Here is a 26,463-nt window from a genome sequence, read left to right as displayed (position 1 = left end):
TCTTAGGAATCTTTGAAATTATAAACTTGTTTTGGAATACCGCCAAGGCATTGTGGACAAGCTCGGCTGTGCACACAGTGGGTAGCTTGGGTTCTCCTGGTTCTAATGAGGCCATTGCTATTCTCTGCCAGTACACACAACATGCAAACGCAGGGCACTCGAAAAGAGCATGCTGCATTGGGATAAGAAAATAAAAACACCATGAAGCCCAAGAGAGTCTGCCCTGTAATAAAGAGAGCAGTCTGGGCCAGGCCCAGCAAGAGCCAGACACCAACAGGGACTTGTAGGAGAAGAATGAAAGCAACATGGTGTTTGAGAGGGGTGTGGTAGAAGAGCGTGCCTGAGCAAGGTCATCAGTGTGCTGAAGACCTAGGGCAGGACCCAGGGTCCTCACACTGACCTCATACTCCAAACGACAAGGGGCAGCGTGAAGAGACTCCAGGACAGCAGTGTCTGCAGCTAACTGGCAGTTTTAGGAAGCTGTCTGGTCATGTGTAAGGAATTCACCAGGAGGGCGTGAAACACCCGTTGAGAAGGTTTGCAAAAATCAAGAAGAGGATGAGGGGTGAGGGCAGGACAATAACGGAAATGTAAGAGGTGAGAACAAAGTCTGGATAAGGCTTCCAGGCATGCCAGCCGGCTCTCCTGACCGGCTAGAGAAAGCAAGGTGAGAAAGACCACAGGCATGGTCCTTATTAAGGGCACCAGCAGCAGCTGTGGGGAATCCTACAGGCGGCACAAGGGAGTGGGTGGTCAGGGTCTCAGGGCAAGGGTTTTGAAACTCTTAAGTGGCGGGCAGTCTGAGTAAGCAGCTGTGGGCGGCTCAAACTAGCCTTGAGTGAAAAAGAGAAATGGAGGAATTCACCAAGGCTCTATAAGAAGGTAGGAAGGCAAAAGCCTGAACCATCTCGACTCCAACTTTAACGAGACTGAGGAGGGAGAATTAACAGAAAGGTTTCCTAAAGCAAGACAAGGAAAGAGCTGTGGAAAGCTACGAACTGCAAAAGGAGTCACACAGCCAATAAAAATGTTGCAAGGCCCTCCAAATAGAATAGAATACAAATTTCAATGGAGTAGGAATTATTCATGTGAACAAAAGGTGCATATTTCATTTGAATCTTTTTTTTAAAAAAAAGATTTATTTATTTTGTACATGTGAGTAAAATTGTCTCTTCAGACACACCAGAAGAGGACATCAGACCCAATTACAGATGGTTGTGAGCCACCGTGTGGTTGCTGGGAATTGAACTCATGACCTCTGGAAGAACAGTCAGTGCTCTTAACCGCTGAGCCAGCTCTCCAGCCCCACCTGAATCTTTTGAAGGAAACAGTAAATAATATAGCCAAAGTCTGCTACAACTAAAGATTATTTTAGAAAACAAATCAGAAAAACAAAAACAATTCTATACAATTTGCATGCCTGTCTGTGCGACTGTAGCAGACGTGAGTGAGGGTGTAGGGGTATGTGATAAGGGTTCATCGAATCGGGGGTGCACCTACTTGTGCACACATCCTGTCTGGTGTGTTTATGTGGAGACCTGGGAAGGACACTGGATGCCCTGCCTTGTGACTTTCTGATTTATTCCTTGGATGGGAGATCTCTCACTGAACCTAGGCTGGTGGCCTATGAATCCTTCTGTCTCTGTCTCCTGCAGTCCTGGGGCTAATCTGTGCATGGCTATGCCCAGCCTGTGTGGGTGCTGGGATCTGGATTCAGGCCCTCGGGCTTGCCCAGTAAGAACTCTCACCTGCTGAGCTACCTTTCCAGCCCCACTTCCATTTTTTTTTTTTTTACTGTCTCTGAGGAAGTAGGTTTTTTTTTTTCCACATCTGGAATCTACCTTCCATGATTTCTGTTCCAGGTGTGAACTTGCTCTGTCAGGGTGGCAAGGGGACAGAGAAGACCTACTTTGAATGTGAGCTTGTGCTAGAGGTGACACTGGCTGATCTTGGTAGGCAGAAGTGTGATAGTTTCAGGGAGAAAGGAGGCCTGGGTTTGTGGTGTTAGTGGCTCCTCTAGGCCGGGAGCTCAGAAGGACATGCTTAGGTCTGGTTCCTAGTGGGCTCAGCCTCACTGGTACTCAGACACTAGTTCCTGGTGCTCAGCACTTGTCTGGGAGTGCACTGTGCTGGATGGATGGATGAGAAGGCGACAACCTTTGTGACTCTGAATTTTCAAAATCTTCCAGTTAGGCATCAGCTCTGGGGATTTGGTGCCTGGGAAGCTAGCCTTGTACCTCGAGGCCTGTCCCCTTGTTCTGGAGGAGACTAATGTCTTAATGATACTGACTGCTCAGTGTTCTCAAATCATCCAGATACATCTACATTATTTAGGACATATGGTCAAGAAAAAAAAAAAACAAAAAACAAATCATCCTAGCCAGCAGTGGCATATGCCTTTAATCCAAGCACTGGGGAGGCAGAGGTGGGTGGCACTCTAAGTTCGAGGCCAACCTAGTCTACAAGGTAAGTTTCAAGACAGCCAGGTTCACACACAAAAGCCCTGTCTTGAAAAACCAAAAAGAAAGAGAAAGAAATAAAGAAGAAGAAAATCACTGTTAAATTCATGCAGGACCTGTCAGCTTCAATAAGGAAGAAAGGACAAACAATACACACACAAACTTACTTCCTTAGGGGGTATTTGGGTACAAGTAAAATTTCTAGGTCAACATTTCCAATAAAGCATGATACATGTCTGGGTACTAGTGCCAAATCCCTGTAATGAATGCACTTTGACAGGGGCATTGCCACACTGAGGTTGGCTGGTAGGAAGATATGCACACCTACCTCGAGGTCTGTGAAGAGGCCATTGTTGTTCTGAAGTATGGCATACATGCAGTGTGCCACCGTGACTGCATGCTTCCAGTTGTGGTAAGGAACCCGCCGGTAGTTCTTCTTCACAGACATGATAAAACGGCACAATTTTTCAAGTTCAAAACTGGGTGGAGAAGAGACTGTATGACAAGGCCAGCATAGCAGCATGCATTTCAGGACAGCCTCTAGTTGAGGTGTTCACTGGTGTTCCCTCACACACCTGTGGGTTCCCTCACACACCTGTGGGCTCCCTCACACACCTGTGGGCTCCCTCACACACCTGTGGGTTTCCTCACACACCTGTGGGCTCCCTCACACACCTGTGGGTTCCCTCACACACCTGTGGGCTCCCTCACACACCTGTGGGCTCCCTCACACACCTGTGGGCTCCCTCACACACCTGTGGGCTCCCTCACACACCTGTGGGCTCCCTCACACACCTGTGGGTTTCCTCACACACCTGTGGGCTCCCTCACACACCTGTGGGCTCCCTCACACACCTGTGGGCTCCCTCACACACCTGTGGGCTCCCTCACACACCTGTAGGCTCCCTCACACACCTGTGGGCCCCCTCACACACGTGTGGATTCTCTCACACATGTGTGGACTCCCTCACACATCTGTGGGCTCCCTCACACACCTGTGGGCTCCCTCACACATCTGTGGGCTCCCTCACACACCTGTGGGCTCCCTCACACACCTGTGGGCTCCCTCACACACCTGTGGGCTCCCTCACACACCTGTGGATATCCTCACACACCTGTGGGTTCCCTCCTGGCCAACTATAAGCTCTGCAGTAACTCCTACTTTTTGCTCCTTCTATAGCCAAAAAGCAGCAAGAAAAGCAAGCCCAACTCTGATAGCTCTGCTCCATCACTCAGCATACAGTCCACCCCACATACCCTCCATAAGTTTCTTGCATTTACAAGCATTTTCTATGTTTCAGAGGGCTCAGAAGGTCACATATGGCATCCTCCTGGCCAAGGGTGTTCTCAGCTACAAACTTCTAAGAGGCCTACTCAGATCTACAAATGCTGAGAATAGATTATAACAATTGTCTCTGCATCTGACTGTGCTTCTAGAGAGAACACAAGGCACTAAGGTACACTCATGTTGCATGTTGAAACAGCCACACCCAAATCGTCACACAGTACATGGAGGAGAAAGACACCAATACTATTGTACATCCTGACCCTGGATAATTATATTTTTTCCTTAATTGAGACCCGATCCTCTCTCAAACTATATTTAAGGCAGATTAAACGACTGGCAGTTCATAAAACTTTGAATATACACAGCTCATGTTTCCCTCATTAAAAACTTTCAATGTCGGGGGACTGGAGAGATGGCTCAGCAGTTAAGAGCACTGACTGTCTTCCAGAGGTCCTAAGTTCAATTCCCAGCAACTACATGCTGGCTCACAACCATCTGTAATGGGATCCGATGCCCTCTTCTGGTGTGTCTGAAGACAGCTACAGTGTACTCATGTAAATACATTTTTTAAAAAATCGTCCAGTATCCTGGAAATACAAAGTCTGGCCTCTTATGATTTGCAGCCAAACCCTCAACTGTCTATTAAACAACCAGAGCTGCTGGACCTGCACATGCTACTGATAAAAGTAGAGAAGACACAAGGCTCAAGGAGATGGACAATATCATTCCAGAAAAACTAAAAGGCTCTGCAGGCATGGAGACAGGAGGATGTGGGTTAGTGGAAAACATTAACATTTGGAAAGTGAGCAAATATATCCCTGCATTTTCAATGTGTAAGTGAGACAGAAGCTATCACGCATAAATAAAGTCACAAAGCCACGTAGGACACGGTAAATGGAGAGGGTATGACTGTGGTTGCTGTCACATTTCCTAAAAGACTTCTCCTTTGTGTATATGCTCCGGGCATGCGCACTATCCAAACGCCCTGCTTTAAGTGTGGATCCTGTCTCTTCCACTGCGCTTCGTAAACAACATTAAATGCCATTTGGAATGTGTGACACGTTAATGAGAAATGCTGGCATTTCAGTTACATTTAGATTGCCCGTTTCCAGGACAAAACCTAGACGCGAGGCTGCTGCAGCTATGGCCAAAGTGGCCAGGAAGACAACAGTCTCTGGAGCATTTGCATGTTTGTCCAACAACCTCAGTCAGTTCTTATTTATCTGTTTTTACCAGTTCTTATTTAACTGTTTTACTACAGTTATACAAAGAACCTGGTTAGGTAAAAGTGGGCAAAGGAGCCCCCCCCCCCCCCCCAATCCAAAAGAAATCCTACAGGTTGTTCATACCAGGATGTCCCACAAGACTGATGGATCATGTAGACAAAGATCCCAGGCCACATGTTTTCAAAAGGACCAATGTCAAAGTGGAATCTGAAATCAGAGGAGAGGAGTGGATCATTGGGTGCAATTGGGATGGTTGCAGCAGCAGCTCTAACCTCTTCTCCACCCCAACCAACAGTGAGAAAATATGGGTGGTCTGGCCCCGCCCTTGTCTTCCCTGCAACACCTGACTGAGTGGAAGGGTTCCTGCAGGTATCTACTTAAATGGCTGTCATGGGTGTCACCAATACACATGTAGCACACCGTCCAGGAGGACCTTAGCAGCAGCAGCCTTGTGGCTAAACTGAAACAGGAACTCACTAAGGGTAATACCTAAAGAATTCTGCTAGTAACTGTGTTCTCATTTAATAACATAACTACTAATCCCCAACCAGAATGACCGGTGTGGCGAAGGAGTGTATTTTCAATGATAAGGCAAAAGCCAGCGTGGGGACAGGGTGACTGCCATAAGTAAGCCCAGCTTCTCCAGACTTCACTGTATTGCCCAAACACTGGGAATGGGAGTAGAAAAATGGAACACATTATTACTAATTTTTTTTAATATAACTTGGAAACTTAGATCTACACGTGACGTTAAATGCCATTTTGAATATGGGATGGAGTAATAGTAAACAATAGTATTTAGGTTACTGATTTCAAATTTAGTTCAGATTTTGTTGCTGTTGGTTAAGACAGGGACTCCGTATGCACCCTGGCTGGCCTTTAACTCTTGATCCCACTGCCTCAGTCTCTGAGCCCTGCCATTGCAGGCTTGAGCTGCCACACTGGTTTTCCATGTCAGATTTTGTTATTTGAGGATACCAGAAGGAGCGACACATGAAACCACACGTGATGGTCCACGGTGACCATGGTCCTCACGCCACAGTCCGTTTTGCTTTCGTTTCAAGAAAACATGAGAAGCTCACAGCTCGATCTCCCGGCAGATCCGTGCTGGCAGGTTGAAGCGCATGAGGCCTTGCCACTCCTCTGAGGTGCAGATGCTGTGGTAAGACAGCTTTTCCATGGTAACCCTGTAGATGCACTCAGAGTGGCGGATCCTGTGGTACATCTGCAAGGCACGAGAATCGTGGACAGGGGATTGGTTAGAACAATATGGACTGTTCTCTGGCGTTGGGAGTTCAGATTCGGGATGGGAGCTATGGTTGAGATTTGTGAGACTCGCTGCTCCTCATGGTCTAGACACACTGGAGCTGTGCAGAAAGAAAACCTTGGGGGGACAGTACTCAAATGTCTTACATCTCCTTTAACAAGTATCTTCTCACCACACACCACCTCAGGGATAAAAGTCACACTGTCTTTTCTATAATGCCTTATAGTATATTTTCACTTCAGTGACACAAGCGCTGAAAATAAAATGTGTATGTATTATCAGTAAATGAACGACTTAACAATTTTAAACAAAATAAGGTGCATCACACTTCTGTATCTGTTAAAACAGACACGTCAATAATTACATGTCACCCAGAGCCAAACTAACTTCCTTGGAAGGAGTTTGTTTCTTTCCCTGATTTAATTGTACTTTTTTGTTGTTGTTGTTGTTATATTCTTAAGTGAGTCTGGAGTTTTGTCAGCATTAGATCCATGAATCCAAATGTGTAACGGATTGGTATGATGACAATATTCTGCCCGTGGGGTAGATACATGAATAGATGGCTACACTAATGAACGACTAAGGGCTTAGGCTAATGAACGACTAAAGGCTTAGGAGCAGCTGGTGGTGAGTGCTTGCTCAGGAGGTGCAGCACCTCATCCTGAGGGAGGGGCTGGGAAGGGGGCTTCTTGAAAATGAATGGACATATCTTACTGTCCTATTGAATTAGTAAGACCATGTGTGCTTATACACATACAGAATGGTTTTACAAATGATATAAATTACATGTATATGAGATAAAATATAAATATTTTATATTTTATATAAGATATATATATGAGATAAAATATAAATATTTTATATTTTATATAAAATATTTATATATTATATATAATATATATAAAATTATATATATAATATAAAATATATTATATATAATTGTATATAATATATATAAAATTATATATATAATATAAAATATATTATATATATAATTATATATATAAATATAAAAAAATATTTGAGATAAAATACAAAAAGCAATGGAGCCAGAAAAAAGACCAATGTTTACATGTTTGAATTAGTAATATGAGATTAATTTCAAGAAAAATTGTAGGGAAAAATGAGCCCTTCACAAGAATTAATGTGTGTCATTGATGGTTTCTTCAATAGTTCACACGTTGCTGTAACACCAATACAGGGCAGCTTGCTTTCTATATACAAGATTAGACATGCATAGATATATACAAGCTCTATGTAATAATGTGAATGAAGGTGAGATGCATCAAGAATTAAGATGTCCTTTATGTCACCATTTGAAGCTATTTGCCACCATTAGTAACCTCGGCTAGACCACAGCTTCGTAAACTGTGGGTTGTAAGCCCACATTGGGGGGGGGGTGCAGGGTAGCTGTAACACACAATAGCATGTTATGACACACAACAATGGAAAATTCATTACGATTCAAATGCATCACAAATCTGGGGTAGTTGTTAACAAGTCTGCCTGTAGAGCACCTCACACCTCTGCTGCAGCCTTGGTCCCAAACACACACAGAACATAGAAGCAGCATGATGGTTTCTTAACTACAGGGGGAAAGCCAGCATTCGAATCATTACTCTTCTGTATGTAAAGACCCTGTGGGCATAGTTGGGATTATGTTGTTGTACAAATACTGCTGACCACTTTTATAAAAAAAAAATCATTCAATAATTTTTGGCTTGTGCATAGTATATAAATTTATCAAAAATTTCTGAAACAGTCTGAATGCTCTTCTGTCATTTTCTGCTCTATGTTTACATAAAGCAGTGTCTTCCCATCCCCAGGCTACCACTGAGAGTAGCATCTGTGTGAGGTCATAGATACCTGACCCTAGCTAAACTCCCTCCTGTCCTCAGCTCCCACTAGGATCTGGGTGAACCATCCACACAGCATCTGTGTTAGATCATACACACATGACCCTAGGACTCTCTCCTCAGGCTCAGACTGGCCTCAGCAGCACCTGTCTGAGGCCACATACCCACAACTCCAGGTCCTTAGCCACCCTTAGGCTCCTGCGATGACCAGAGGGAACTTGGATAGCCAAGGCACCTGTCCAATGAACCTGTGAACTTCCTGCACATAAGACAGCTAGCCTGACTAGGGTCACCCAAGCTATTCCAACCACAAACCAGTTCTGACTGTTTCATAACTGAGCTGTGAGTAGAACCTAATAGGTCCTAAACCAGCTAATATATAGCGATACCAAACTTAGATCCAAATGTCCATTCAAGTGGGCCAGCAATTCATGCCGAAGATGCACCTGACCAACTCTAGATACACAAATCGCAATGCAGAATATAACAGAAAAAAACATGGCAATATGTCATGCTACCAATTCTGTCATAATGCCCCCCTAAGGAAAGCCACTTAGAATAATTTACAAGGAATCCAGAACAACTATACATTCGGAGAATCGATAAGAACATAATTGTCTAGATACACCTAAAGAGGGACAGAAATGGGTCCCCAAATGAATTCTAGGAGAATGCATGCAAACAGCTGAGAGGAACAAATAACTCAATCAGGATGCAAAATTAGAATCAATATATATATATATAGAGAGAGAGAGAGAAAAAACACTGCAGAAATACAGGAATGAGGTGAGGCTGGAAATGAAACATTCAATAAGGCAAATCAGAAGCTTAGTGGGAACCTCACTGACTGCACGGCTTGTGGGCAGCACACACTGGGAGTCCTGGAGACAAGGGGAAGGGGTTAGATCATTCAGTCATGGAAAAATGGTAAGTAGAACACAAAACATGGCATGAGGGACAACTGGGACACCATGGAAAGACCAAACTTATGGATCATAGACATAGGTAAAGAAGAACTCCATGCCAAAGGCACAGAAAATACTTTCAGTAAAATCACCAAAGAAAAATTCTCAAATCTAGAGCATGGGATGTCTATTTAGGTACTCACAGAACAGTAAGTGAACAGGGCCAGAAAAGAGGCTGCCAGGGATGCATGACAGTCAAAACCAAACATACAGAACAAGAAAAAAACACAAAAGAGCGGGGCAACTGCACACAAAGGCGGGTCTATCAGGCGTCTATGTCAAAGCATTCTGCCCATGGGTGTGTGCAGCTTTCTTTGGAACAAGTGTTTTCTCATTCACTGTTAGTAGCACTGGAAACCTCTGAAATGTTGCTCATTCTTTTAAATGTTATCTTCTAAATGTCCAAATATTGACTCATTTGTCAGGAGAGAGGGCAGCAGATTTGAAACATGTCTTTCTGTGGAAGGAAATGAGTAAATTCTGTAAGATGTCAACAAATGAGCCAGGTACTGCCCACAAACTGCAAGCCCACGGGCAGCAGGGATGGGGATACATGTGAAAGCTGCCTCACTAACAGCCTGAAGAGGAGCTTGCAAACACTGAATGTTGTGCACGGCCGCTGCCCCCTCCTAGATGCAGAAGGCCACCTGTCATGGGACATTTGCCACCCTGGACAGGACAGGACAGGACAGGACTGTGTGATGTTCGAGCCTTATTCGAGCGTCTCCACAATAAAGAGCATAGTGTGATGCTATGTCAACATTGTTCACTTGAAACTCAAGCAGACACTTCCCTTATATCCTCCCAAACCTCCATGGCCTCCTCCTGGCTTTCTGTCCTCGAGATGATCCCACACGCTCTGGCATGAAGGCTAACTGTCCCTGGGATTCTCAATATTCAGCACAGTTCAGCATGGCCTCTATAGCCCAGCCTGATTCTATGATGAGGGTGGAAGTAAAGGTAGCTGCCCTCAGTCTAAAGGTCACAACACAGTAGTTACCAATAATGGTGGTCCTTTACAGGTGACATCATTCAATCCTTGCATGCGACATCATCTAACCCTTGAATGTGACATCATCCAATCCTCACATGTGACATCATCCAATCCCCAAACTCCTATTTCTGTCACTGTCTTTTATAAGATAGTAGCCAACAATCCAGCTGAAGGTTTTTGTCATCTTTTTCATTTATAAAACTATAATGCAAATATATTATAGCATATCATTCTGTTTAAAGTTTTATTCTTGCATTTTCATCATTTGATATTGTGCTTACTCTAAAATTAATTACTACATAAATTAGCTTAATTTCGTACAAAAAAAATTAGTTTTAGACATGTTTGACATTTCTCATTTGGCAAATAAGCTTCAATATGAGTGTTAGAAAATAATACAGTGTAAGATCTCACTGCAGACTAAGGAAGACAGAGAGTTATAGCTTACACTCTTTATCAGTTATCCACACAATAAATGAGAGTTAATCTTGGACTCTGTGATAGCAAGAGGGACTTTTAGAAGAAGTGGGTGCTGTTGGTCTGGCACTGAAGACTGCTCAGATGACCTGTCGCTCTTGGGTACTAGAACAAAGCTACAGACCCTCAGAATCTCAGCGTGAAGACAACCTGGGAACATGAGGGTGGCCTCCCGCTACTGCAAAGTGAAAATACACCATTTATACTTTAGAACATGGAACCCAGCTTCTTGGCAGATAAAATACTTTGTTGGGGGTTGTTCTGAAGTACCAGTCTATATACCAAATCCACATGACAGTCCTGTGGCACTCACAGATGAGGTGATTAGAATGTTCACAGTAGACATTGAGTCACTCCAGGGTGACATTGACTCAGTTCTCAAGACTGTGGACTCTAGTCACCTCCCTGAGTTGGATCTCTCTGCCAATAATAAACTGCATTTCTTAATTCTCTTTACCCAGATCTCTATCTGTGAACTGAGAACATGGTAGGGACCAATCATAAGGTTGTGTAAACAGCTGGTACCACTAGCTGGTGATGGTCTCTTAACATTTTGTATTGGTTTCAGATGACTATCATCCCAGCATGCCACTCCCCCTAGCTGCTGTCATCCTCTGGTGAGGATCAAGACATGTCTGACCTGAGTGACAATGGTGCCCTGCACTACCTTGCAGAAGTCAACCTTGTCTCTCCATGTCTAACACCTCCTGTGAGGAGCCTGAGATTGCCAGCAGTGGGAAACACGCAAGAGAAATCAGGAAACTCACCACTGCTAGGCATTGGCCCTGTCAAGTTACGGTTAAACCACATTTCCTAATGCAAGTTAAGCATTCCCTCTACCACCGATTTAATCCGCATTTCAAATAACAAAAATATTTTTTTAAGGTGCATACTTTCAGTGTGTTATTTTTTTTAATAGCATTAACTGATGTCATTATTAACACCAAATGAATCCCCTACACAAATCTGAAGACCGAACACACGCTGTATAGAATAAAAATTTGTGCTACTGCAAGCTGAAGGAACCCCACACACACACACACACACACACACACCAGCAGAGGTGGCTAATCCCTAAGTGAACAAGTGAGGTAGGAAAGGAGCTGCCCTGTGCGGAGCTGGAGATGCAAAACTGTCCTGGAGCCATCAGGGTTTGAAGACCAAGACTCCACAATAGGAGACTACAGTTCTGAAGCTTATGCTACAAACATACGCGGGAATTCCAAGTGGGCTCCAAACAGTAAGAACCTGCAGTACTTGCAAGAGAGATTAAGCAGTCCTGGGTGTAGCACTCCCATGGGCGATTATCCAGGATAAATTGGAGTCAGCAAATGAATGGGAAAACGAGTAAGAAATACAAGAAATGAGCAGACAACCCAAAGAGGAAACCGAGAGATCAAAAGACGCTGCCCCCCCCCAAACCATAGAACCTGGTGTTCCTTCCTATAGCTGCTGACGAACCTACTCCATGGGCATGGTCACAGCACAGGGTCAAGGAATGGGATAATTCCCTGTTCTTTGGCCCCAGCCTGGAGATCTGCAATTTCCTTCTTAAAGACAGGCCCCAGCATACCCATATGTAGCACTAGAATGAGTTTCTCTCCTGCTCAAATTGAATGGGCCACGTGTAAGGATTTTCTCCAAACTCTTCACCCAGCCAAAGCATAACTAAAGAGGAAGTTGGTGATTTCTCTCCTGGGAGTGGATAGTTTGTCTTTGAATGGGCTTCAATGGTCCATCTGCAATTTTTTCCAGGAGATCCTGGAAAAAAATCCTCCGTCTTGATGAAAGGCAGTTTAGCCTGTGCAGACTGTTCAGCTGTCTGTTAAACAATAAATTTGGATTTCATAAAACTGGTGGCGGTGATTAAAATACTGTATCGGAGCTGACTGGAGTTCAAAGCAATGGGGGCAGACTGCAGCTGCTAATGACTAAAAACCCAGATATTATCACCTACGGTCCTAATGCCAATCCCCAGGGAGACTGTCATCACCACTCGCCTGCTGAGGAATCTCAGGCCCAGAAGCATAGGCTAAAGACTTCTAGCATTTCTAAATGGCCATTTTCCATTAAAAGTACTTTTAGTTATCAGTTAACTTGACAAATGTCATGTAAGTGCTGCCGGCCAGACATGCCCTTCAATTTCATCAGTGGGATGCCATCTGAAGGTAACCTAAATAAGATAAGGGCATTCTGAGTGTTATTCTGGTCCTTGTGTCCTGCCTTTCTCAGGTACAGGTACCATAAGCCAACAGGACCACAGAGGCGGATGACAGACTGTACACCCAGTTTAGAGGCAGCTGTGGGCCTAAAGGCCCTTTGTTCAAGGGCAAGACTATTCTGAGTTCCCAGGATCGCATGTGTCTTGACTTAGTGACAGCCAACGAGCGGAGACCATTTTATTCGCAGAAAGCTTTTTCGTATCTATGGTCTTAGCAAACTTGAGGAAGTGAAACTGTCCAGTTCCCTGCTTGGGGCAGTCGTGCAGTAAGATGCCTTTCCTATGGAAACAGCAAGGCTGACTTGCTTTGAAAGTACCAGAGAGCGCAAGAGGGATGCCCACACTAGGCCGTGGGCCTTCCCTTCATACAGCTGCACAGAGGGACGCTCTGAGGAGCACAGAGTGGGGGCCCTGCTGCCATCTTCTTTGCAAGGTATATCGTCTCCATTTGGTTTATGAGGATGCTTTGAAGGGCACCCATGGGTGCTCTTCTTTCTAATATGGACCGTGGCTTTTTACAAAGGCAGCAAAGTCCTCACCAAGGTCCAAGCCTAGGCCAAGGGGAGAGAAGAGAGGTGGTTTCAGACCTTCTCTTGCACTTTCGGAGTGGAGGAAAGCTTCAAAAGCGACATGCTTGTTTTATATAAGCTGTTAGTGAGGAGAAACACTTCAGCAACACAATCAAAATGAATTTCACAGAGAACTTGTAGCCACTCTGGTGTATTTCCCTGACGCCCCTTGAAGGCAAGGTGGCCCTGCCCCCGGGAGAAGAGGGTGTGAACTGTGCTGGGCCGTGGAGGCACACAAGACCCGCTGCTTTGGGAGATCAACATGGATGAGTGATGTGGGGAACTCCAAAGCCTCAATCCCATTCCTCAAAAAATTGATCTGAGTTACTAACGTGGCACCCTGGTAACTCCCACTGGTGTATGGTATGGTGCTTTGCTCGGAGTCCTAAAAGTTTCCCTAATTGCAGAACCACAATACCGCCATAGGATTATTAGTTTATGAATCCTCTACATGTTCGACCCATTTAAAATAGATGCTAAATTTCAGGTATAAATTGAGCCTTGTTTTATTCCTCGGGCACAGAACAAAGTGGTCCAAGAGGCCTAGATGGTGCCTGCCGCTCACAATGTTCACACACAGGCATTAAACTGAACATACAAGCATTCTTCTGACTGACAGAACGTTCCTGGCCACTGGGGAGGCACTGGAGCTGCTGTTTGCATCCTGCAGATACTCCCTAAAGTACCGCCTATGACAAACACCAGACAACGGGGTCCCCTTTTCCAGAAGACACCAGATGCAAGCCCAGTGCTGCTATTTCACCAGTACACGAACAATTCTTTTGAAACAAAGTCACATCTTGAACTACACTCAAATTCTCGGGAGTTAGTTTTCTTTACAAGCGCTCTAAGATACTTCCAAAGCAGGTGCAAGCAGGACTCCCTGCACATACTTCACAGAGGAAATAGAAACAGGGAGAGAGGGAGAGAGAGAGGGAGGGAGGGAGGGAGGAAGGGAAGGAAGGAAAGGAAAGGAAAGGAAAGGAAAGGAAAGGAAAGGAAAGGAAAGGAAAGGAAAGGAAAGGAAAGGAAAGGAAAGGAAAGGGAGAGAGAGAGAGAAAGAGAGAGAGAGAGAGAGAGAGAGAGAGAGAGAGAGAGAGAGAAAGAAAGAAAGAAAGAAAGAAAGAAAGAGTCCAAGCTCAAAGTCACTTGAGCCCAGAGGCACGCTTACATTAGCACAGTGCAAGGCCAGAGCGCAGAAGACAGCAAACATCTTGAAGTTGTTCTCGTCCGTCTTGGAGAAGGCGCTGCCGCTTATCTTGTTCACCATCTGCACCACGCCAATCACGCTGCCTCGGCTCACTATGGGCATGCACAGGATGTTCCGCGTGGTGTAGCCCGTGTACAGGTCCACCTCCCTGTGGAAGTGGAAGGGACAGTGCTGTCACCCGGGGGAAAAGGGCAGTGAGTGGAAACAAACAACGCATCCAACAACTCCGACATCGCTCTGTAGCTTGTGTGCGCTTTTTATGAATGGCTGGAGCTGCACTGGGGATTTGAGATTGTGTAAAAGTGAAAGTGTTTTGGTAAAACATTTTACAAATATTCAAGCTTGTTTGATCACGTTTATAATAGTTTCCTAGGGCGGTCTCTCCTGGAGGCTGCTGGCCAGGGTAGGTGATCTGGGGGAAAAATCAGGAAGTTTGGGAGACAGTCTCTTCCTTTGAACTCGGTCAGATTTAGGAGACTGGTAAGTTGCTAGAACATTAGTGAGAATATTTACATTAAAATCTAGAGCAGGCATCAGCAACCACAGTTATCGCCCGTGCAGCACACGGCTGCCTTCATCTGTGGATGCTTTACGAAAGCAGAGCACTGGCCATGGTGTCCTTCAGAACAGAGGGGTTTGCTGACCCCCGGACCTGAGGAGATGGTTTCTGAAAACAAGACTGAGTTCCCCAGCATCAGGCACAGACCCAACATGGGGGCTATGCTTCAGTCCTCTGGGCTTGGCTTCTCTTGCTTACCCATGTTGTTCAGGAACCATCCAGCCCTTGCTGCTGGGCTGTAGTCTCCACCAAAGGCATGTTTCATTTATCCACGCTCCACTTAATGGTCAGCGTCATTTGTTAATAGCTAGCTGTCTCAGGTAAGGCTGTTGCGGGGATTTGCAGCTGAGTCTTTGCTTGGACAAATGATTTCATTTCCCTTGGAGGGTCTGTGTAGGACGGCAGACTGGCGGATCGCTCGTGGTCCAAACTGTACCTCTGTTTTCCCAAGAGGCTGCCCCACCATCTACTCCCACCAGCAAAGCACGAGGGCCCAGTCACTCCATCATCTTTGCCCTTCCCACCCCGATGCCAATCTTAAGATCTCAGCTGCTTGCCTGGTGCACACTAGAAGGTGACCTGTTTAGTCCCCATGTGCTGTTTACTATCCGTAAGTGCATCCTTTTTGGTGAAGCAGCCTACATGCTTTGTCCTTTATGGGGCTGTACAGCCTAGATATTAAGACAGTGGCATCACATGCTTTGCCAGTCAGTGTCCCGCCACGGTCTGTTGGCTGCTCTTTTGATTTTTCCCAATAATCTGACTCAAAAATTTTACATAATGATTTTAAATGATGATAATTTCAATATTTAGGCACTCTAAGGACAAGCAAGCTTGTTTGGGGGGGAAGTAAGGCGATCAGTATTCTCAACTTGTTGGTAAAATATTAATATAACACAGCTATGTTTCTATATGAGTCTTATATTATCTGACACCCTACCATTAATTATCAAAAATGCTGCCAGATGACTGTACTGTTTTTAAAGTAAGTCATATGTATCATCTAAACACTGTTATGGTTGGTATGTCTGAAATATTGCTCTAACAGCCTTACCATCTACCGTGCGACTTCTAATGTCAAAGAACTGATTAAAACTTATTCTCTGATTTCGAGTTCTTCAGAGTCGCACATGAATAAAAAAATTTTAATACCACACTCTAGCGATATCCCAGCTACACGGCTCACTCAGCTCCTACTTTGTGTGCAGCAAGGTTTCCAGGGCTCTTAGAAAATTATCTGTAGTCCCAAGAAACAAGTAAGCATTCTCATACCATTTAAACTAAGGTGCAGGGAAATCAAATAACTTTCTGTCTATAGTGAAATCAAATAACCAGTTCTGTCTATAGAGAATAAATGGCAGGGCCTTAAGTTCAAAACCCGACATGACGATCTAAAACCCAATTCCTTATCCCTGTGTGGCAGGGTAGGGAATGCGGAGACAGAGTGTGGAATGATAAAATCATGACTTCACAGCCCCAGAAGCCCACAGCTGTCAGTTGACACTTCACACCCTGTGGAGCCCCAGCAGGGAAGGCTAACCCATGAATAGCCTCAGAAGGTCATTCTGCAAGTGTCTGAGGACACCGACCACTGATAACAGACTGGGACAGCGTGACCCAAGACTTCTTCTGAGAGGCTTTAGTCCAGTGGAACATCAAAGAAGAAAGGACAAGGGCTGAGCTCTCCACTCACCTGTTAAAGCGCGGGTCCGCGTAGGCGTCGGGAATGTTCAGGACTTCCCCCGTTCTTGCCACTTGACCCGCAATCCCTTTCTCGATGGAAAATCTGCAGAAACAAAAAGGGAGGGTCCTGGTGATTAGACGGTCTCTTAGAAAGGAATTCTGGAGTTTCATTAGCACCAGATAATTGAATTGAGCCTCTATTTTACGTATGCATATGAATTTTACATTCATGTATCCTAAATAATCTTATAAAATACATAAAAATAAAGCAGAAAATTACCCTGCTATGATCACTCAGAGGATTGTCTTAGGTGTAACTCATAATAACTTGAGACTGAACCTGAAAACTTTTCTGTTGATGCCTGTCACTGACAACCATCTCCCTATACAATGAATCCCCTCATCAATTACAGTCTGCATCTCTTTAGTGTCTTTCCCACACCGTGCCCGGGTTCACTCCCTTGAGAAACAGACAACCCAGGGCCAGCTCTATAGACCTGTTGTCTGTAACCCACGCACTACACACAAACAGTACAAAGGTGTTCTCACGCCTCTAATGTGCTCATTTTAAAAACAATCAGATCACAAATACAAACTGGTTGTACTTGGTAACACTTTTGCAGTAAGGCATCACACTGATATTTTTCATGTTAGTGTATTATATTCGTAGATGTGTTTATTTCAAAATCTAGTTAATTGGGAAACACGTTGACAAGTCACGCTAAGATTTTTCAGAAACTCAAAAGGGCATTGACCCAAGACAGAATGAAAATATCCCCAAAGAACAAACCCTGAACGAAGGGCAGAGTCACCAGCCTCCTGCTTTCCTCACGCTTTAAGGACCACAAATTAGACACCACGAGTCATGCCAGAGTCTATCTGTGACACACACTTGTCTAACTTGCTCTGAAAGCCTATGAGTAGGGACTTTCCTTGAGCTCTTGGTGGCTCTTTCTCTATAGTGAGCCCAAGCCAAAGTGATGGAGACCAGCCTCAACTAGTCCTTACAGAGTCACAGCCTGGTTCCCTCCACTCCTGTTCTTATGCTTGTAACAATGAGCTGATGTCTCCAGAGTTAGACCAGCCACCAGCAGTGTGAGCCCAAAATTAAGCAAGAAAAACCACTTTAACCAGGTGACTATAACCAGTCCGGCATATCCAGGATATAACCAAACCAATAAGTGAGCAAAATGTAAGACGCCCCACATGCTCCCACAGTGTCCCCACATCAGCATCGTACGACTATGTAACCCGGGATCCTTCAAGCTAGAAACAGCTGGAAGCGCCAGGGCCGAGCGGTGGCAGCCTGTGGCTGCTCACTTTGTCCTGTGGTATTGGTTCCCTGACAGGACAAAGTAGCCAAATGAGAAAGCATTCGTTAGTGTTGCAATGTCTCCCGAGAAAGTTTTATAGTGATGATTGGAAGGTTCAAATGGACAGAAAGCAAGAAGAAGCCAACGTTGAAAGGGACTTGACTTGTGCACATGACTCAATTCCTCCACCTCTTAGTGCTCCTTGCAGGTTCCAGGTTGTGTCAAGACTGAGGCACCAGGACATCACCAACAAGTAAGGGCCATTTGTCCATTTAAATTACAGAAGCTGCCACTTGCGGAACAAAGAGGGCTTTCCTTTCTAAATGCAGCAGAAGGGTAGTTGGATCAGCCTATGGCCAGGCCCTGAATTCAGGTGTTCAAATTATCAATTTCCTCTCCTCTGGGCCTTTAGTCCTCATAGGTTGGGAAGGAGCAGGGGCTGAGTCGGTTAAGTTCACCCTGCTCCTAGACAGACACAGGAGCCTGTCGGCTGCCGCTGGGGCGACCTTTACCTACCTGGGAGCACTAGTAAGTTTTTCCAACATGATTTCCAAAAGGACCGCCTCCGGAAGACGGCGTTTCCAGGAGTGACGCTAACGCTTCCTAGGCGCGGTTTCGCTGGGATGGCGCTGCAATGTCATTCCCAGAAGCACTACCTTCAGGAGGCGGGTCCTGGTGGGAGTGATACCACAGTATGACAAGTGTTGTCAGCGCACCTGTGAATCGGCACAGAGAGGTGCGGCAGGACACCTGCACGTCTGCATCGGAGCCAGGAAGGTCGCTCTAGCTGTACCTGATCTCCTTGGTCTTCTTGAAGACGGGCTTCCCCTCCTTCTCCTCCCCAATGTCAAACAGGTCCGAGTATAGTTCCTTGTTCTTGTGGTCCACCTGGAAGAGCGCGCAGCGGTCGGCGTTCACTAGATTTTTTGCATATATCTGAGGCAGATGAGAAACTAGAGTCAGCCATAGGAAACTGAAGTTACGATGAACACGGATACATTTTGACTTCAGCTACTCTGTAATGGGGAGGAAATCAGGACTGTGATCAGAGGTACATAGATTATGAAGCCCAAAGAAAGCTAGGTGTGAGTCTGTCGGCGTGCTGATCCCGGCACATGCCAAACAAGGACACTTCATGAGCACCCATGTCCCTGCTGATCTTAAAATACTAGAACACTTTCAATGAGCTGCTGATCAGCTCGTGGACTCCCTCACTGAGAATCCTCAAGCTCTCTGAGCTCCTGCCAGGGCCCTGTTAGGATGCTCCTGATTCCTTGTCTGTCTCCCTCAGCCATGGCCAACATCCACTCAGCCTGCTGTGCACAGTGACTGTAAGGAATATGGAATTTTCCACACCTTTAATCTCTGCATTCAGAAGGCAGCAGCAGATGGATCTCTGGTTTCTGGGCCAAGCAGGGCTACAACAGTGAGCCACTGACTAAACAATAAATACCTGAGACACTGGTTGGCCAGCACAAAGAGATGGCTTCCTAAAATCAAGAGCAGAAACATCCCTAGCCTCTTTCTTGCCTCTCAGCTTTTTCTACCTCAGGCTTCAATGGTGGATGGATGGCCTGTGGAGATCAGAGTCCCAGGACACTGGCAGGCAGGGCCCTTAGGGTTAAGAAACCACAGAAAGCTTGGGCCTAAGAGCGGGGGGGTGTCATTCAGTTGCAAGACCACTGCCAGGCACACCTAGGCTGAGTCCTAAATAAACACTGCTCTTGTGAGGGAGGCCAGGCTGGCTAGCGTGTTTCACTTATTCTAATTATTTACACTAGCAGTCCCCTTTCCACCTACAGAGCGGCTCCAAAAACGACCAAGGCGTTTAGGTGTGCCGCTATGTTTATCCCAACTAAGAAGAAATACAGATCTAATTGTTTCTGAGTTATTTCCCTTTTAATGATCCATGAGCGTTAGTTTGTGCAGACACATGAGGGTGACCGCTGAGGCCGGAAGGGAGCTGGAGTCACAGATGGTTGTGCGCCACCAGACGTGTGTGTTGAGAATCATATTCCAAGAACAGCATGGGAACGTAACTACCATCTCACCAGCCCCTCATGCTTGTTTATTGATCTTTACACTTTTATGTTTCGGTGGTTGTCATTTAGTTTGTCTCCCAGGAGTCCGTTATAAGCATCCTTCCTCTCAAACCATCCTAGTGCTTCTGATCTTCATGCCTGCATGCTTTCCCTCCACTTCATATTCCGTCCCCCTTCTCCTTTCCCCAGTCCCTTCTCTTCCCACTCTGTAACTGTTGTTATCACTCCACAAGGCCATTGCCACATGTCTGCCAGCGGCATCCTGATGCCTCGGTAGCCGGAGCACGTCAGGGACGTAGGTGCAGCACATAGGCCTTACACTACGCGCTGTCACACAGCGCTCGGTCACAGCAGTCAGTCTTCCCCTAAATAGTAGTGGGGAATAGACACCCAAATAAAGATAGCACATCGAGGAGACTTGCGTAAGATAAACAAACAGGAAGCACTGGGAAAGTAAGGCCTGGAGGGATACCCACATCCCAATTGATGGGGGAGATGGGGAGACCAAAAAAAAAAAAAAAACCCAACTGAAAAATGATATATCAGCCACTGCGGCCCCACAAGCCTCCAGTTCCCCAGTGTGCAGACAGAAGTTAGCAAGGGAGCTAAAATCTCAGAAAAGTATTTTAGGGTTTACTTCCAAAAGCCATGGTGGTCAGATGTGGGGCTCAAATAACCAGCTGATCAAAGGGAGGTGACTCAGGGTGAGACAAGAAGCTCACAACGTGAGTGACCATGTAGGACAAGGTCATGAAAGGAAAACTCAATAAGGAAGCAGATTCCAGGAAAGAACCCAATACAGAAATGAGAGTCAGCTACCAATTAGAAATGGTGGAGCATGCCATCCGCTCACAGGACTGACAGAGGGGAAACGTGAAAGGGAGCAGCAAGGGGTGGGAGCCTGGTGGACAGACACAGCTAGAAAAACTCAAAGACAACTGAGTGACTGGGCATGGCAGAGGATATCTAGAAGAGGCTAAACCTGAGAGCCCATGCACTGGAAGAAGAGCCGAGACAGGAATCTCGAGATGCAGACAGTGTAGCCATAGGAATCACCACAGAGAATTACTCAGGGCACCTACTTCCAGGAGAGAGATGCTGAATCATAACTCAAGTACACTGAACTTAAGGGTCAGCACCAAGTGGGGCTTCCTAATGTGACATGTACAGGAAGTACCTTGGAAACTAGGAAGTGAAAACCAAGCTTTTCCCAAGTACAGCTGTTTAAAAAGTATGTCCTGCTGCCCTCTTCAGAGGTGGTGAAGGAAGGCCAGGGGGAATCTCAGAGCACCACAGTCCATACACATGAACAGAGCACACTCCCCCAGTGCACACACATGTCACACCATCAATGAAGACCAAGGAATTAGGGTTTAAAGAAAATCACGGTCAAAACCAAAAAGACCTACCATGATGTGTTCAAGTAGAGAGTCTATGGCAACTATGTTATCAAAGTATGTCCTGAGGGGGGAAAAAATACAAAAGATGAATATCACGAGTGACCTTACCGTTGTCACAGTACATGTTAAACTCTGAACACATTGTATGGGCTTCAATTTTAAGTAAATGAATATACATGTAATTTGATATCTTTTACCTTCTTTCAGAAGCAATATTTTATTTTAAAAAGATCAATGAACCATTATTATTGCCTTAGTACAGACTAAGTCCAGTGGAGTCACCCAGTACTTATGTTATTGCTCAGTTGAAAGGTGGGGGAAAGGCTTGTAATGATAGGTAAATAGGACTTGATTGAGGTCAACCAAACTTAATGTTCTCATGAACCATCGCAAGGGAAAAAAAAAAACTTTAAATTTATTAAGTCCACCAGTATGGTTAGAATACACATGATCACGGGGGTGGGGAAAGCAGGGGATGGGGGGAGGCGGGGAACTGGAGAAGGTAGAAGCTAAACTGTATCAAAGACATCAGTAGAATGGACCAGTGATAAAACACCATACTGCAAGTGGTCAGGACCAGGGACCTGTGTTGCTTTATTTAATTAAAGTAAAACACACGCTCCGTAGCAGGAGTGTGCTGTGGAGGTGGTGAGACTGCTGCCAAGACGATTCCCTAATAGCTAGCCATCACAGGAAGTATCAGGGAGCACCCGGTATGGGTTCTGCTGGCTCTGTAAGGTTTCAGCCCTGCTCTGAAATTAGACCGGCATACAGTCACGATACAATCTCCTTAGCTTGAGAGCAAAGAGGCTCAGTGCTTCCCTGCATTGTGAGCTCAGTCCTGCACAGGGGAAGGCAGCACTGGAGTGACTGAGCTTCCTACTGGAGCAGAAGGCAGGAGGTCAGAGAGTGTCACACAGGCATTTAGGTGGCTTTGGGACACTTCAAAAGTATGCAAATGTGTCCCCCCCAGAGGGAAGTCTGGCTTCCCCCTCTCTGGGCTCTGACATAGCTTCAGCTTCAGCATGGTTCCCATCATATTGACAGGGTTTAAGTGTTTGAAAGTAGAGATGATGGGGTGATCTTTAAAACTGCTTTGGCCACAGGCCTCTAATTTCAGATTCCAAAGAACAGCTGCAAAAATGAGCCGGCAACTCCAGTCTGAGTATTGTGCAGGGCTCCAACATGTACTGGAGAGGAGTTACCAAGTACCACAGCAGGGACAAGAGCAGCCAGGGCTGGCAACAGTGGGGCTGGAGGCCAGGGAGGAGAGGCTGTGTCTCATGCCATCCCTTCCTTGTCACCTTCCCCCAACCCCCTATTCCCAGCTTTAGGGAACCGGTAGGAGGGCATGGGCCAGGTAACCATGTCTGGGGCTTTAAGGTTTCGGTTTAATGAGGTGGGTTGTACAAACAGTTGGTCCCCCGTTGTAGCAACACAACCCGGAGTTTAATAAATATCTGTAATGGCTTCTACTACCAAACCAGGGGAGGTGATCTAGGACTAAGCTTCCGGGAAATAGACTGTTTTCTCAAAATCACCCCTGAGACATTATACGCAGAAAGGCATTATTAACACTGTGTAAAGAGACGTTGTTAGAAAAAGACAGAGCGCACATCCTGGGAAAAGGTGGAGAGAGCAGAGGCAGCAAATGCTAAAAGGGTCTCTTTACAAAATGAATGTCACGTTAAGACAATCACAGGTGCATCTGTCATCTCTAGCATACAAGCTGACCGTGGATAAAGATGCAATTCTATAATCCACAGGTGACTAACGACTCTTCCCAGGATGCTCGCCCATGCAGCGGATGGAGATGTGTTAACCATCGAGACCTGCACTTTATGCCCCTTATCACCAAACCCGGGAGAAGCCCAGGCAAACACTTACTTTGAGACATCGAGCAGGAAGTCATTCAGTTCGGTCTGTTTGGCGAGACCTCTGCACACCTGCCACATATACAATGGTTGTTGGTCATTCAAGAGCTCTGCTGACTGAGAACCGAACTGTCAACACGGGCAAGGTCGGAAAAAAACGCAGCAGGCTAAACAGTGCTAGAGAACCTTGTGGTTATTATCTCACTGGAGCACGGCATAGCCCCGTGATCTGGGACAGATACATCGTCTTCCCTGACTAAGTTACACGTCTACTTCTAAACCTTGTCACCCAGCATGTACATCATGAGCCCAGGAGAATCTTCTACTCATGGCTCTACCCTGTGACTCTGCTTTTCCTCTTCTCTTGAAAAACTACAATGCTTATGTACTTGAGACGAGATTTGAGATGGTTTACAAGTGAGTGTAGGAGATCAAGTAGATGAAATGGTTCAGAGACAGTACAGCATCCAAGACCAAACCTTGAGCTCTCTTGCTAGCTTCACGTCCAGCCCCCACTACCGTTGCCTTGGGATGTCCTTGTAAGAACGCCACAAACTCACCTGCACCTGATGTATTGCTACGGAAGCCCAAGCGAGATTGGCTGTGGCAACCTACAAAACATAACACACGCGCAGATCAAACAACCTTGCTCTTGGGTCAGTAGGTGTGCACACAGCAAGTCATCTCACCAGTGTGCATCATCTTGTTTTGATATTAAACAAGTATTTTTTTTTTCAGTTTAGCAAGAAACTCAGCAGAAAACGTCTCTAACCGCCTCTTCAGGCTGGTGTGGGATCGGTCCCTAAAAGGGAAAAATATTGTATAACACACCCCACGCATTCAAGCCTAAATTCCAATTGTTGTTTTTACTTCTATTTCCATGTGTGTCTGTGTGCGCACACATATGCACATGTGTGAAGGGCAAAGAATGATCTCAGAAATGCCTGGAGTGCAGCCACCAGGGTAGACTTAATGGACAGAGTCTCAGGGACCCACCTGTCCCTGCTCACCAGGACTAGTGAGTATAGACACTTACATTTCCACACTTGGCTTTTTAAAGGAGTTCTTGTACTACGTCTTGTACATCCTCCCCAGCCCATATTCCCCTTCTGTCACTGGTTTCCACTTTGTACATCTTTGCTGGGCACCAAGTGTTAGTTCCAGGTGCAGTTCCAGAGGAGGTTGGACAGAAAGGAAGTGTCCTGTGCAACTGAAAGGACAGTGACAGGTGCCATGGGAGCGCACAGCAGGACAGAAGGAAGGACCTGACAGGTTCCATGGCAGGAGCCACTCAGGGTAGTAGGTGTGAGGTGACAGGGCCTGCTCGCCATATCACAGGGAGGCAAGACTTCTTCCCAGGGGGCTGGGCGTGGAAGAAGTGACGGACATCCCAGGAAACTAGAAGTAGATCATTCAGGAAGGGGGTGAAGCCAGACCCCTAGGGACCTGGTCCATCCAGCACAGGAGAGGTAGTACCAAGTGCTGGTAGTGTGTGACTTCAGGTGTGACTTCAGTGTCAATGGGTCAGCTCCAAGACAGCCCATAAAGAGAGCAGAGCCTGGAATGTTCATGTAACTTAGGAAGAAAACACATTTAGGGATGATAGGAGGTAACCAGGATGCCATCCTCTTGCTTGGCTGGATGTACACCAAAGCACATTTTGTTGTTGTTGTTATTGTTTAGATATTTTTAATACAGTAAAAAGAAAAGCCAAACAGTGTATTTCTGATTTAGCCAGTCTTCTCTAAAAACAACTGCTCAAGAGAACAGGTTTTTAAGAATGCTGCTGTTCACCGCCAGACACAGTCAGGCAAACAGTGACTTCGTCCATCCATGTTATCACTTAACACTGGTGGGGCCACCAACAAAGGGAAGAGGGCAGAAGGTGCAGAAAGCAGGGTCAGAGCCTCACCTCCTGATGGCTGAGGCAGAAGGCCTCTTTGCCCCAGTGTCTGTACAGTTCAAGGATGCCAATCAAGTCTCCAATGGCAGTGACGATGGGCAGGCAAAGGACAGACTGGATTCGGGTTCCTGACTCCAGGCCAGTGCCTCTGGGAAATCGTTCATCCTGGAGATCAAACAAGAAAAGCCTCTTAGCTTTTGCAGGCACACATTTTATGAGGGAGACAGTGGATGTTAGTGTCAAGTGACCGTAAGAACAGTTATCAGCAAGTCTGGCCCTCACCCTGTCCTTCTTTGCTGGAACCACCCTGTGCTTCCCAAGTGAATGCAACATGAAGACAGGTGTACGCAAACACACCTTCCTTCTCTTCTGTTTTCAAAGTCATGCTAACCATTTCCTGAGTTGGACCTCAAAGAGCCCATGTGGTGCCATCGAGGCATATCAGTTACATATTGCCACAGTGAAGATGGGTTCAACTTGAATAATTTTCTATCTCAGCTAAGACCCCAGCAAGCCAGTTCAGAGAAACGGGAAAGACTAATATCAAGATGGCAATTCCTTGCGTTTCGTTTCTACCATCTACGGGAAGCTAACGGGACACGTCAGACCCTCCATGAATGACGGGCAATATGAAAATGCCCCTGTGGCTTTCAACGTTTGAAAGCCTGTGTTCAGAACTGAACATTTTCAAAGGAGAATCCACAGAGCATCTACTCTTGCTTCCTTGTCTTTCCTCACTGTAGATCCTTTCTTTCTTTCTTTCTTTCTTTCTTTCTTTCTTTCTTTCTTTCTTTCTTCTTTCTCCTTTCCTCCAATAAAGCGATAGTAACTTTGTTCTAGGTAAATCACCGTCAGGAAAAAAAAAAAAAAAAAAAAAAAAAAAAGAAGCCACATTTCAAGCCTCCATCCAGTTCAGCAGTTTCACAAAACAAACTTCCCCACATGTGTCATTGCCTGTATTTGTCCCCCGTGAAGCCTACACCACCCCCCCCCTGCAGTGGCATTCATCAGACATTTGAGAGACTTTGCTAAGGACCTGTCTGCCATCCCTCTTGGCAGCCGCATCTTCTCTGGTACCCTCTGACACTGAGGCTGACCTCAGGCCTCTTCATGTGATTGCTATTCTGGCTAAGGGGAAGGCCAATGTCTACAGTGGG

General features: G+C 45.8%; 1 protein-coding gene across 1 annotated transcript in view; it reads right to left on the bottom strand.

Moving 5' to 3' along the window:
- Pde10a (phosphodiesterase 10A) overlaps positions 1–26,463 on the bottom strand; it is a 171,042-nt gene that overhangs the window by 14,260 nt on the left and 130,319 nt on the right. The window contains 10 exon segments of the mRNA XM_076926631.1: positions 2,788–2,938; positions 5,097–5,180; positions 6,056–6,198; positions 14,494–14,680; positions 16,785–16,877; positions 18,881–19,023; positions 21,539–21,590; positions 23,417–23,475; positions 23,964–24,014; positions 25,316–25,471. Of these exon segments, the coding sequence (XP_076782746.1) occupies positions 2,788–2,938; positions 5,097–5,180; positions 6,056–6,198; positions 14,494–14,680; positions 16,785–16,877; positions 18,881–19,023; positions 21,539–21,590; positions 23,417–23,475; positions 23,964–24,014; positions 25,316–25,471 (1,119 nt within the window).

The sequence above is a fragment of the Arvicanthis niloticus genome, chromosome 28 (assembly GCF_011762505.2).
Source record: "Arvicanthis niloticus isolate mArvNil1 chromosome 28, mArvNil1.pat.X, whole genome shotgun sequence".
In the NCBI taxonomy this organism is placed as follows: domain Eukaryota; kingdom Metazoa; phylum Chordata; class Mammalia; order Rodentia; family Muridae; genus Arvicanthis; species Arvicanthis niloticus.
The sequence above is the reverse complement of the archived record's forward strand: the minus strand, read 5'-3'. Positions and strand labels throughout refer to the sequence as shown.